The sequence below is a fragment of the Branchiostoma belcheri genome, unplaced genomic scaffold (assembly GCF_001625305.1).
Source record: "Branchiostoma belcheri isolate BF01 breed outbred unplaced genomic scaffold, Haploidv18h27 scaffold46, whole genome shotgun sequence".
Lineage (NCBI taxonomy): Eukaryota > Metazoa > Chordata > Leptocardii > Amphioxiformes > Branchiostomatidae > Branchiostoma > Branchiostoma belcheri.
Genome location: NW_017804087.1, coordinates 861,752 through 875,617, shown reverse-complemented (window position 1 = coordinate 875,617; position 13,866 = coordinate 861,752). Strand labels below are relative to the sequence as shown.

The 13,866-nt window shown below is 44.5% G+C and overlaps 1 protein-coding gene across 1 annotated transcript; it reads left to right on the top strand.

Annotated features, from left to right (window-relative positions):
* The first annotated feature begins 9,051 nt into the window (after positions 1-9,051).
* LOC109478944 (tyrosine-protein kinase receptor ver-3-like) lies at positions 9,052-13,709 on the top strand. The gene is made up of 2 exons (XM_019780759.1): positions 9,052-9,162; positions 10,796-13,709. Exon 2 carries the CDS (start codon positions 10,820-10,822, stop codon positions 13,643-13,645), a length of 2,826 nt encoding a protein of 941 aa, XP_019636318.1. The 5' UTR covers positions 9,052-9,162; positions 10,796-10,819; the 3' UTR covers positions 13,646-13,709.
* The last annotated feature ends 157 nt before the right edge of the window (positions 13,710-13,866 follow it).

The following is a 13,866-nucleotide window of genomic DNA, read 5'->3' as shown; positions in this document are numbered from 1 at the left end:
CATTCTTAACAAAAATAAAAGTTGCAAACGTGAATCGATGTAACTCTTTGTGTCGTGAAATTTCTTGTCTCAAACTGTGCAAGAAAACCTGATGCAGAAGATCATGGTCTGGTTTAATACATTGCTCTTCCTTCAACCTAACTGTGATTGTGGATATATGCGGCCTAACTCCTCATGATTTTGGTAGTCAAGCTACCATCGGGGAGATGAAGGTCAAGTTCGAAAATGGGCCTTGTGGGGGAGGCGGCTGCAAAGGTCACTCCAGTGGACCTTTGGTGTGTGTGTGTGTGTTGGATCGTGGTGAAATTTACTAGGTGGGTAGCGTCAATAAAGAGGAAAGCTAAGTTCAAAATTGGGCCTGATCCTCCTTTTCCCAGGCAATGTGCACTTACATTATATTATGGTCACACAGTAGTTTCCCATACACAAAGGTCATTGTCATCTGCTTGGACTCCATCTTCAACGTCCTCGAGCAGATTAGCAAGACTTACTTGAAGTTGATCAGCAGTCGGCCTGCGGTCAGGAATGTTACGCCAGCATTTACACATCAGCCGGTACAGGCCCATGGAGCAGCCCTCTGGCTTCTCCATGTGGATTCCGTGTCTGAGCATTTTTAACATCTGACAACAGTTCGGTCGGAAAGGTCCAGGGTAGCGAGGCTCCTCTCCTAGACTGGCAATCTCCCACAGCATGACACCGAACGACCACACGTCGCTCTGACAGGTGTACTCTCCATACTGGAGAGACTCCAGCGCCATCCACTTCAGCGGAGTAACTCATCCCGCCCGTGATGATTGGTCCGCTCGTACACAGTGTTGGTGTAGACGTCTCGGGCCAAACCGAAGTCCGCCAGCTTAGCGACCATTTGGTCTGTGATGACCACGTTCCGGGCGGCCACGTCGCGATGGACAATCCTGACTCGTTCTAACTCCTGTAGAGCCTTGGACACATCGACGGCGAAGCCGAGCAGAGTGGCCCAGTTCACCGCGTCGATGTCGTCACGGAGTCTGGTCAGGTACATCTGAAGGTCTCCGTGAGGGGCGAATTCTAGTATTAATCTCTTCGGGTCAGATAGGGTAACCACACCGTACAACTGGATGATATTTGGGTGCATTATTTTTTCATCTTCCTGCATGTGTAAGGATTGGTCAAAAAGATGGACCAGTATGTGCACCTCACGATAAAAGTCTGCATGGACGTAATCTTGTTTGACGTTGAGATCCACAGTTTTGACGGCTACTCTTATCTGCACTTTTCCCGGCTGTTGTAAGGTCCCTTCTACAACATGTCCGAACGTCCCAACCCCGACCAACTCACCAAGAGTCAGGTTCTGTGGATCTCTTTCCCATGGTACTAACGTCTCTGCCAAGTACGGTTGTTGATTGACACCAAGAAGCTGGAGTTCTTCATTGACTTCTTCTTGACGTTGTTCTCTTAGAAATTTTCTTCCTCTCCTTCTTCTTATAACTATGCAAGCAACTGTTACAAAAAGGACGGGAAGGATGAAAACGAGCATGATCAAAAATCTTGAAGTTTGCTGTGCCGTGTAGATCGGACCTCTTTGCTTCCTTTCACAGTATTTTCCGGTCAGGTTCGGCGGTACAGATGCAAGTACCGTTGAAGGACTGCACTCCGCACCGTTCTCACATCGGCACAGTTCTTCACAGTTTGTCCCGAATGTTCCCGAAGGACATGGCGTGTCACAAGTAGGACCTGTCCAGCCGGCCTCACATACACACCCCCGTCCAACGGTCACAGCCAACGTTATGTAGACAGTCGCACGGCCTGTCACAACGCTCCCCCTGAAGACCGGGAGGACACTCCATCACCTCTAAGACGTAGTTTCTCTCCAGTATCTGTCCATTAGGTGTGCCGGCTGCACACGTGTACACACCGTTGGTCTCTGGTAGAATCGGGTGGATGGAAATGTTACGGGAAGTTTGGATGAAAACTTTGGAACTGTTGTTGCGAGATGACCGAAACCACCACGTCGTGGACGAGACATTGATATGGACAGGCCGGCATTGTAGGGAAACATTCCCGGTTATATACATGTTTCCTTCTGGTAGGACGTCAATAGCGACTGCTGGGGTTGGTATATCGCATGCCACGCCCTTCCAACCAGGAGCACACAGACAGGCCCCGTTAAAGCCATGGCACCGGGCTTCGTTCTTACATGTGCAGTTTTTGTCACAAAACGCACCGTATTTTCCATGAGGACAACCAGTAAGTTTGAAAGCAATTTGAGCTGTGACATTCATGTTTCCGTACGGAGTTGGACCCATTATATTCATCCATGCACCTTTAAATGTAACCGGCGTAGCTGTAAGTACGCCAAGGGTGACGAGAAAAAAGTACCTGTATTCCATTTCATTGATCCACGTCGGATCTACGCCTTTGGCAGCAACGAGTTCAGTGAAGTTCATAATGATTTGTAAATCATTCCCGTCCCTTGCTGAAATTCTGTCAATCACAATAATCGATATCTCGTTTTGCCCTTCCTCTGAGTATTGCGTCAGATTTCTATAGCGGTTCTTAAAAAAATGATGCATAGTTCCCACATCTTTAGCATTGCTCATTCCGAAAGTAAAGTTCACTTCACATCTGTCATTTTCCAACCTGAAAAATACTCTATGCCTCCCGATATTGATAATATCGCCCGAGTCTTTATGTTTGATTCCAATGCTTGTTGACAAATCTACTGAGTAGTCAGTAAACTCTACCAATCGAGGTAGACCTGAGGTCCTTTCAGGGGTTTCACACGTTTTGTTGTAGTATGGAGGGTATCCAGACACGTCCAGCACATGAATAGTCAGGTTCCAGATTTTAATTTTTTCCTCCAAGTTGCGTTCGTTACCAATAAGGATTTGTAATTTATAAGTCGACTGTATTTGATAATCCAATGGATTGGCAACTTCAATGACACCTTGACTTTCCGCTATCCTAAACCTCTCGTAATCATCACCACCGTTTAGTCTGTATGTAACCCATGCCAGCTGCAGGGAAGTGTTGCGACGGGCAACGACTGTTCCTACTGCGGCGTTTTCGGGAACAAACACGTGTGTATTGAAAGACGCTGTTCCTCCAGTGATGCAGAATAAAGCAAAACTTAACGGAAGGCACATCATGCCGGAGAACCGTAGGTCAACCATTATCAATGCTTGGAGAACAGGAAACCTGAGATGGTTGAAATAAGAACTCATCAGTACATTCAATAACCTATAGGTTGACAATAATGTATTCAAAACTTGTACCATGCATGAACGAAATATCAGCTTTGACGTTCTGTGATCCGGAAGTTCCGCTTTTTCGAAGCAGAACTACGCTGTACACAGCAGTAATTAATTACGACAAAATAATCGCTCGTTGACATTAACTTTCCTGCCTCAAAATAGGCTTGACATATTATCGGTCCAGCGCGAAGGAAGGGCTGACAAAGTCCAAATTATTGTTAGATGGTATATATACCTATAGCTATTAATAGTTCTTCATATTCGGCTCATTCGTCTACATTTGACTGACGGTTGTAAATGGAATTTATGAGTAGCATAGTATGTAAGCATTACCCCTGTCGCTGAATCGCTTTATAAGAGACCGAAAAGCTGGCTCTTCCCTTTTCTGTATTGATGTGCGTTTAAACATCATAAAAAAGGCCATTGCGATAGATACGTTTCTACTCACCAGTTTGAAGATCACTATCGAACCAACAACAAACACGGAATGCACCCCGTATTTTTCAGACGTGTGTGTGTGTGAGGGGGGGGGGACTTCCGGAACATTCCATTCAGTTTATGGGGAGCCGTGCGTCCAGTAAAAAAGACACACAACATGAGTACGAGATGTGCAGAAATCTAGATGACGACTCAAGGGAATATCTAACCCATTGGCTTCAGTTTTTACTAAGGATATTCCTAGCATGCAGTGCGTAGAACTATCTATTTGTGCAGATGAAAACTGTTCTTGGAGACAGTGCGCAGCGCAGGTGTACTTAGGATGCAGAAGTGGAAGTGGTGAAATATGGAAGAGGAACATAACAGACGGGAATTTTGTAGCGTGATTGGGAAACCAGTGAGTTATACTGAGTCTAACTTTCTTTGTCCTTCAAAGCATTGACACAGAACTAATATTGTCTAACAATTTCTGCATATTCACGTCAAAAAAGAACTGAGTGAGGGTTGTAGAGGAGGACTTGGTATTTTTGCCCCGACTTCGGGACAGGTGATTCCCGTTTATATGTAATGACGCATTATATCTAAATAACCTTTTCGCTAGCCATGCAAGTATCCCATCTGTAACTTCGTAATCGGAATCCCATCGTACACTTTGGATTTATGCGGCCTAACTCCTCATGATTTTGGTAGTCAGGCTACCATCGGGGAGATGAAGGTCAAGTTCGAAAATGGGCCTTGTGGGGGAGGCGGCTGCAAAGGTCACTCCAGTGGACCTTTGGTGTGTGTGTGTGTTGACAGTATGACTCAAGATTCTGTGGATGCATCGTGGTGAAATTTACTATGTGGGTAGCGTCAATAAAGAGGAAAGCTAAGTTCAAAATTGGGCCTGGTCCTCCTTTTCCCAGGCAATGTGCACTTACATTATATTATGGTCACACAGTAGTTTCCCATACACAAAGGTCATTGTCATCTGCTTGGACTCCATCTTCAACGTCCTCGAGCAGATTAGCAAGACTTACTTGAAGTTGATCAGCAGTCGGCCTGCGGTCAGGAATGTTACGCCAGCATTTACACATCAGCATGTACAGGCCCATGGAGCAGCCCTCTGGCTTCTCCATGTGGATTCCGTGTCTGAGCATTTTTAACATCTGACAACAGTTCGGTCGGAAAGGTCCAGGGTAGCGAGGCTCCTCTCCTAGACTGGCGATCTCCCACAGCATGACACCGAACGACCACACGTCGCTCTGACAGGTGTACTCTCCATACTGGAGAGACTCCAGCGCCATCCACTTCAGCGGGAGTAACTCATCCCGCCCGTGCTGATTGGTCCGCTCGTACACAGTGTTGGTGTAGACGTCTCGGGCCAAACCGAAGTCCGCCAGTTTAGCGACCATTTGGTCTGTGATGACCACGTTCCGGGCGGCCACGTCGCGATGGACAATCCTGACTCGTTCTAACTCCTGTAGAGCCTTGGACACATCGACGGCGAAGCCGAGCAGAGTGGCCCAGTTCACCGCGTCGATGTCGTCTCGGAGTCTCGTCAGATACATCTGAAGATCTCCGTGAGGGGCGAATTCTAGTATTATTCTCTTCGGGTCAGACAGGGTAACCACACCGTACAACTGGATGATATTTGGGTGCATAACTTTTTCATTTTTCTTTGTGTGTAAAGATTGGTCAAAAAGATGGACCAGTATGTGTACCTCTCGATAAAAGTCCCCATAGACGTTAGCTTGGTTGACGTCAAGATCCAGTGTTTTGACGGCTACTCTTATCGGCAGTTGTTCCGGCTGTTGTAAGGTTCCTTCTACAACATGTCCGAACGTCCCAACCCCGACCAACCCATCAAGGGCAAGGGTCAGGAACTGTGGGTCTCGTTCCCATGGTACTAACGTCTCTGCCAAATACGGCTGTTGACTGACACCAAGAAGTTGGAGTTCCTCATGGACCTGTTCTTGGCGTTGTCCTCTTAGAAATTTTCTTCGTCTCCTTCTTCTCATAACTATGCAAGCAACTGTTACAAAAAGGAAGGGAAGGATGAAAACGAGCATGATCAAAAATCTTGAAGCCTGCTGTGCCGTGTATACTGGACCTCTTTGCTTCCCTTCACAATATTTTCCGGTCAGGCCCGGCGGACAGATACAAGTACCGTTGAAAGGGCTGCACTCGGCGCCGTTTTCACATCGACACGGTTCGCAGTTTGTCCCGAATGTTCCCGAAGGACATGGTGTGTCACAAGAAGGACCTGTCCAGCCGGCCTCACATACACACCCCGTCCAACGGTCACAGCCAACGTTATGTAGACAGTCGCACGGCCTGTCACAACGCTCCCCGTGTAGACCGGGAGGACACTCCATCACCTCTAAGACGTAGTTTCTCTCCAGTATCTGTCCATCAGGTGTGCCGGCTTCACACGTGTACACACCGTTGGTCTCTGGTAGAATCGGCTGGATGGAAATGTTACGGGAAGTTTGGATGAAAACCTTGGAACTGTTGTTGCGAGATGACCGAAACCACCACGTCATGGACGAGACATTGATATGGACAGGGCGGCATTGTAGGGAAACATTCCCGGTTATATACATGTTTCCTTCTGGTAGGACGTCAATAGCGACTGCTGGGGTTGGAATATCGCATGCCACGCCCTTCCAACCAGGAGCACACAGACAGGCCCCGTTGAAGCCATGGCACCGGGCTTCGTTCTTACATGTGCAGTTTTTGTCACAAAACGCACCGTATTTCCCATGTGGACAACCGGCAAGTTTGAAAGCAACTTGAAATGTGCCATTCGTGCTTCCGTATGGACTAGGAGCCACTACATCCGTAAATGCATATTTCCATGTCACCGGGGTATTTGTTTTAAGAACGCCAAGGTTAAAGATAAAAAAATACCTGTATTCCCTATCATCGATCCACAGTGGATCCAATAATTTTGCCTCAACAAGTTCAGTGAACTCCATGAAGATTAGTATATCGTTTCCATCGTTAATTGCAGATGAAATTCTGTCAACCACAATAATCGATATCTCGTTTTGCCCTTCCTCTGAGTACTGCGTTAAGTTTCTATAGTAACTCTTCCAGAAATGGTGCATTAATCCCACATCTTAAGCATGGCTCATTCCGAATGTAAAGTTCACTTCACATCTGTCATTTTCCAAGCTAAAGAACAGCCTACGTCTCTTCATATGTAGAATATGGCCAGAGTCTTTAACTTTGATTCCAATGCTTGTTGAGACATCTACTGAATAGTCAGTAAACTCTACCAATCTAGGTACACCAGAGGTCCTTTCAGGGGTTTCACACCTTTTGTTGTAGTATGGAGGGTATCCAGACACGTCCAGCACATGAACAGTCAGATCCCATAGTGTGCACGTGGTGTTTTCAGTGAAGTTGTGTTCGTTTGCAATTAGGATCTGCAATTGGTAAGTCGATTGTATTCGATAATCCAATGGATTGGCAACTTCAACAACGCCTTGGCTCTCTGCTATACTAAACCTCTCGTAGTCATTACCATCTACTAATATGTATGCCCATGCCAACTGCAGGGAAGTGTTGTGGCGGGCAACGGCTGTTCCTACTGTGGCGTTTTCAGGAACAAACACAGTTGTATTGAAAGACGCTGTGCCTCTAACTATGCAGAAAAAGGCAATGCCGAACAGAAGGCACATAGCGCCAGGAGGCCGTAGACCGATCATTTCCACGATGCTTGGACAATAGGAAATCTGAGATGATAGAAATAAGACCTTATTAGTACATTCTCAGAACATATACGTTGGCCACAATCTAGACAATAGCTGTAGAACAATAGATTTTATTAGTCTTGGCTTTTCGTGACAAGGAAGTTCCGCTTTATCGAATCCGACTTGCGAGGTTGTAATTGAGTATGAATGAAAATAGCTCTTTTATAAGGATATACTGAATTTGTTGCCTTAAACGAGTTTGATTTATGATTGAGCTTGGATGCAAAGATGATAAGTTAAGTCCGAACCTTCATTAAGTTAATATCCTTCGTCAATAGTTTACCTACGGTTAAAAGCAATTTGATATCAACATATATTACGTTAAGAATTATATATGTTTAGTATAGTTTACTATTACCCATATCGCTATATTGCTTCTTTAAGGCGACGAAACTCTAGCTCTTCCTTTTTTCTACGGATGTTCGTTTAAAAAACAAGAAACAACTAGAGTTCCACGATCTCATACCTTCGCCAAATGATGTTAATCTTTATGACTGACAAATTATACATTAGATTATTCCCCCCCTGATCTAACAAATAGGAACCTAATTTTCATGAATTATATCATTTTATCATAATCTCGACCAAAAGACAGTCTTGTAATAACAAACAATGCATTCAAGTATTTCCTAATAAATTATGCGAATGAGGTCCTGATTTGAATAAATTATTTTCAATGATGTTCACCTCAAATTAACTTTAAAATACCACAAGTATGAAATTCCAGACAGTTATCATTACATAATTATTAAATTATTTCATTAATTATGCAAATTAAGTCATTATTATCATAATCAATATCTGCCTGTGTTTCTCTCGTTGTCAATTACCAATGTCACAAGCTTCAATTGTCTTATCATGGAATGCAGCTGATTTATAGAATTTCCCCATAAATTATGCAAATTACATCCATATTTGCATAATTGTCACATAATTGTATTAAGCATCACGTAAGCTACCTACATATCAAAAATCACGATGATCCGTCAACCGGTTCTTGAGTTATCCTCTTTTTAATATTTTCAAGAATATATTCCTGCAGTTCCAGAGCAAGCCGCTAGGGGGCCCAAACTCACGTCACTTCTTCCCCAGCACAAGAGCTACCTACCATCTAAATTTCATCACCATAGCATGTCTAAATCATGAGATATCAAAACAGGAAGTTCAGCTGCAGTACCATAACAAGCCGCTAGGGGGTCCAAAATCTAATCATTTTGAGGTCTCATCAAGACCTACCCATCTACCAAGTATCAAGACAATCCATCAAGGCCTTCTCAAGTTATCGTGTTGACAGACAGACAGACAGACAGACACACACACACACACACATACACGAACGCCTCTGAAAACATAACCTTCTTGGCGAAGGTAATTATTATGTGTACATGTTCCAACTCACCAGTTTGAAGATCACAATCGAACCCACAACACGCTTGCTGGCGACGTTACAACTACTAGATGTGCATTCCGTTATGAACTAACGTAGCTGTACCTCGTGGGCCGTGGTTCACTTCCGGAAATATTTGGTCAACATAAAACAAAACACACGAGTTGTAAGGGGATGACCAACGTAAACCCCTGTTTTCAGTTCTTCCTAACGATTTTTCTGGCCCTATTTCAAGCGTGGAGGGATACACTTCTTTTGCAGGGAATGCGCCGTGCGAGTATGCGGAAATGAAACTCTCAACACGGAAACGGAACAAAGCAGACGTAAGGCATTTCTCCGGGCATAATCTGGCAAACGTTAACAGGTGAGTTAGATTAATTTGTTTGTCCTCCCAAATAATGGTTGATGAGTTACATATATTGAATTGATATCCTTGTAAGGGTAAAGTAATGGTTGACTAGTTTCGCTGACAACAGGTGTTTAATGACTCGAAATATCCGAATAGCCTTTTCGCTAGCCATGCAGGTATCCTTTCTGTAACTTTTCTTTTGATGTCATCCTTCTCGTGATCAGGGAATGTAATGTAGTAGCCACACAGTGTGGGAGGGACCCAGTAGAATTGTATACGATGTATTCATTTAAATCAATGGTTGTGTCTAGCCCCCAGTACTCTCCAACCCGTTGCCAGTGTTGCCAGCCCGCCCAAACTAGCTAGCGCTCACCGGGAACTTTTATGGCCATGGGGTGAAATGGGATACATTGCCCACAATGTTAGCGGCTATGATAAGAAAGATCACTGGTTAGAAAAATCTCAATGTTTAGTAGGACTGGGGTTTGGCTTTTGTGCTGGCTCTTCGTCTTCTTTGTTTGAATTTGACCCCGCAGAAATACCATAAAAGATACGTGAATGTTCCGTTATTCCAGTAGGGAACAAAATTTTAAAAAAATTGACGCATGCTTTGTGGTATGCTTACATAACAAATACCATGCTGTATGACTGAGCATCATCTTTCCTGGAATAGGCATACAAAGGGCTTGGGTATGATATTACCATCACTAAACTTCCAATGAAGCTGGTGTGCTAAGCTCATCAGGGTTATACCCATTCACTGACACGGACGCAAGCTAATTATAGAGCAATTGACTTGGCACACAATTAAATATGCCTGAGTCTGTTAAAAGCAGAAGTTCCTTGTGTGGTTGTCACGCTAGCGCTATTGACATAAGTAACGTTGCTAGTTCCGCAAGCATGTGACCCAAATAAAGGTCGCTGCCCTGCCTTTTACGTTCTTGTACACACGAGGAGACCTTTTAATACATCAACAATATCAAAAGTATCACGAAGAGCCTAATGTCCCGATAATTTTTATTTTTTATTTTTTTTTTATTTTTTTATTCAGAAACAAAATGATGATTACAAATGAAAAGACATGGACTAAGTGGCTGCGAACTCAAGTTATGTACAACTTATATTCTCGCAGCCACTTTTACAATGAAAGAAAAATATTTTACAAGACTTTAAAAAAATACATGAGACCTCGCGTGAGTAACAAACCTCCCATCCCAGAAGACACATACAGTTAGAACCTTTTTGTATCTAATATATAATTTTGAGCGGCTAACATTATTTTACAGTTGGTATCATACGGTGAAGTCGGGTAATGAGAATACAGGAAGAACGAGAACCAAAGCTAAAATGGTTTAGCTTTACAGGACGTACCGATTTAAAAAGATATGAACGAAATTTTGGATACGAAAGAGTCCCGATAATTATAAGGCCACTAGTACTACATATAGAATAGGCGTACGATGTGACATTGGCGAAAGGCGATATGTGTTCCGTAAAGTAGCTATGGGCACAAATGGAAGTAGAACAGGAGACGCTATGGTTGAAAGCACAAGAATAACCAGGACAGAACTGCCAATATGTTAATGTCTTTTGCACTGTATGAAAGCCACAAGGACTGATATTTATATAAATGATTCTGCCCACGTAGGTTTGCAACAACCCACGCATCAACATGATTTATTCTTGGACCCCCCGGTTGCTGTATATTCAACTCATCAGCGTTGTTTTAGTCTCCATCTCAAAGCCGGTTGGAGGCACAGCGTCTTTCAACACAACCGTGTTTGTTCCCGAAAACGCTGCAGTAGGAACAGTCGTTGCCCACCACAGCACTTCCCTGCAGGTGGCAAGTACTACTTATAGACTACTTGATGGTAATGACTACGACAGGTTTAGTTTAATAGAGAACCAAGACGCTGTTAAAGTTGCCAATCCTTTGGATTGTCGAATACAGTCCATCTATCAACTGCAAATCCTAATCCTAATCGGCAACGAACGCAACTTGACTGAAAACACCACACTCTGGAACCTGACTGTTCATGTCCTTGACGTGCCTGAATACCCTCCATACTACAACAAGACGTGTGAAACCCCTGAAAGATCCTCTGGTGTACCCCGATTGCTAGAGTTTACCAATTGTTTTCTTAACATCTCAACAAGCACTGGATTCAAGATCAAAGAAACGGCTGATCTTGTAACTGTTACGAAACGCTCAGTATACTTTAGTTTAGAGAACGACCTACATGTATGTGAATTAAATGTGACATTCGGGATTAAGCATATCCAAGATGTAGCAAATGCTCATATATTTGCCAAAGCCGGCGTCCTTCATATCACGCAGTATTCTGTGGGAGGAGCCAACAAGATATCAGCGATTCTGATTAACAGAGATGTAATACGAGATCCTGAGTACCCATTCGAGCTGCCTATGGTATTTTCCGAACTTGTTGCTTCTAAAGGTTTGAATCCTATGTGGGTTGATAACGACAGATACAGGTATTTCGTCCTCGTTAGCATTGGCGTACTTAAAACAGCTACGCCGGTTACATACAAACTTGAATTTACGGATGTAAAGTTTTCAATGCCGTACGGAAACGTAACTGGCACAGCTCAGATTACTTTAAAACTTGCTGGTTGTCCACATGGAAAATACGGTGCGTTTTGTGACAAAAACTGCGCATGTAAGAATGAAGCCCGGTGCCATGGCTTTAACGGGGCCTGTCTGTGTGCTCCTGGTTGGAAGGGCGTGGCATGCGATATACCAACCCCAGCAGTCGCTATTGACGTCCTACCAGAAGGAAGCATGTATATAACCGGGAATGTTTCCCTACAATGCCGGCCTGTTCATATCAATGTCTCTTCCATGACGTGGTGGTTTCGGTCATCTCGCAACAACAGTTCCAAAGTTTTCATCCAAACTTCCCGTAACATTTCCATCCAGCCGATTCTACCAGAGACCAACGGTGTGTACACGTGTGAAGCCGGCACACCTGATGGACAGATACTGGAGAGAAACTACGTCTTAGAGGTGATGGAGTGTCCTCCCGGTCTCCACGGGGAGCGTTGTGACAGGCCGTGCGACTGTCTACATAACGTTGGTTGTGACCGTTGGACGGGGTGTGTATGTGAGGCCGGTTGGACAGGTCCTACTTGTGACACGCCATGTCCTTCGGGAACATTCGGGACAAACTGCGAAGAACCGTGCCGATGTGAAAACGGCGCGGAGTGCAACCCTTTCAACGGTACTTGTATCTGTCCACCGGACCTGACCGGAAAAAACTGTGAGAGCTTAAAGCAAAGAGGTGCAGTCTACACGGCACAACAGACTTCAAAATTTTTGATCATGCTCGTTTTCATCCTTCCCGTCCTTTTTGTAACAGTTGCTTGCATAGTTATAAGAAGGAGAGGAAGAAAATTTCTAAGAGAACAACGTCAAGAACCAATCCAAGAGGAACTCCAGCTACTTGGTGTCAATCAGCGACAGGACTTGGTAGAGACGTTAGAAAGAGACCCACAGAATCTGACTCTTGGTGAGTTGGTCGGTGTTGGGACTTTCGGCCATGTTGTAGAAGGAACCTTACAACAGCCGGAAAAACTGCCAGTAAGAGTAGCCGTTAAAACTGTGAATCTCAACGTCAACCAAGGTAACGTCTACGCGGACTTTTATCGTGAGGTGGGCATACTGGTCCATCTTTTTGACCAATCCTTACACACAAAGGAAGATGAAAAAGTCATGCACCCAAATATCATCCAGTTGTACGGCGTGGTCACCCTGTCTGATCCGAAGAGAATAATACTAGAATTCGCCCCTCACGGAGATCTTCAGATGTACCTGACGAGACTCCGAGACGACATCGACGCGGTGAACTGGGCCACTCTGCTCGGCTTCGCCGTGGATGTGTCCAAGGCTCTACAGGAGTTAGAACGAGTCAGGATTGTCCATCGCGACGTGGCTGCCCTGAACGTGGTCATCACAGACCAAATGGTCGCTAAGCTGGCGGACTTCGGTTTGGCCCGAGACGTCTACACCAACACTGTGTACGAGCGGACCAATCAGCACGGGCGGGATGAGTTACTCCCGATGAAGTGGATGGCGCTGGAGTCTCTCCAGTATGGAGAGTACACCTGTCAGAGCGACGTGTGGTCGTTCGGTGTCATGCTGTGGGAGATTGCCAGTCTAGGAGAGGAGCCTCGCTACCCTGGACCTTTCCGACCAGATTGTTGCCAGATGGTGAACATGCTCAGACAAGGAATCCGCATGGAGAAGCCCCTAGAATGTTCGATTGACCTGTACAGACTAATGTGTCAGAGCTGGTGTGATGTTGGTAAGCACAGACCGACTGCTGTTGAACTTGAGGAGAGACTTGTGAATCTAATTAAGACAATCAAAGATGGAGTCCAGTCAGATGATGATGTTGATCAACTTTCTGATGTACTTGGGAAAACCAAAGATGCCGAGGTTGGCTGTACATCTGTGGCAGTGTGGGAATCTACAATCTGACCATTCCTATGTTAAAGCTGCCAGTATAAGCTATGGTATTCTTCTATTTGGATTTCACTTGTGATGGGGCGAGAATTGTATGTATTAAGTACATATTTCACAAGATAGCATTTCATTGTTGGTTTGCAATTGATGTTAAAACAGATGAGACAAGAGTTGTACGTTACTTTTTATTATTTGCAAATTGATAAATGCAAAGTGTACAAAAACGCTTAAGGTAA

Excerpts from the sequence above, each read along its gene's own strand:
- LOC109478944 (XM_019780759.1), top strand. The coding sequence starts at position 10,820 with ATGATTTATTCTTGGACCCCCCGGTTGCTGTATATTCAACTCATCAGC.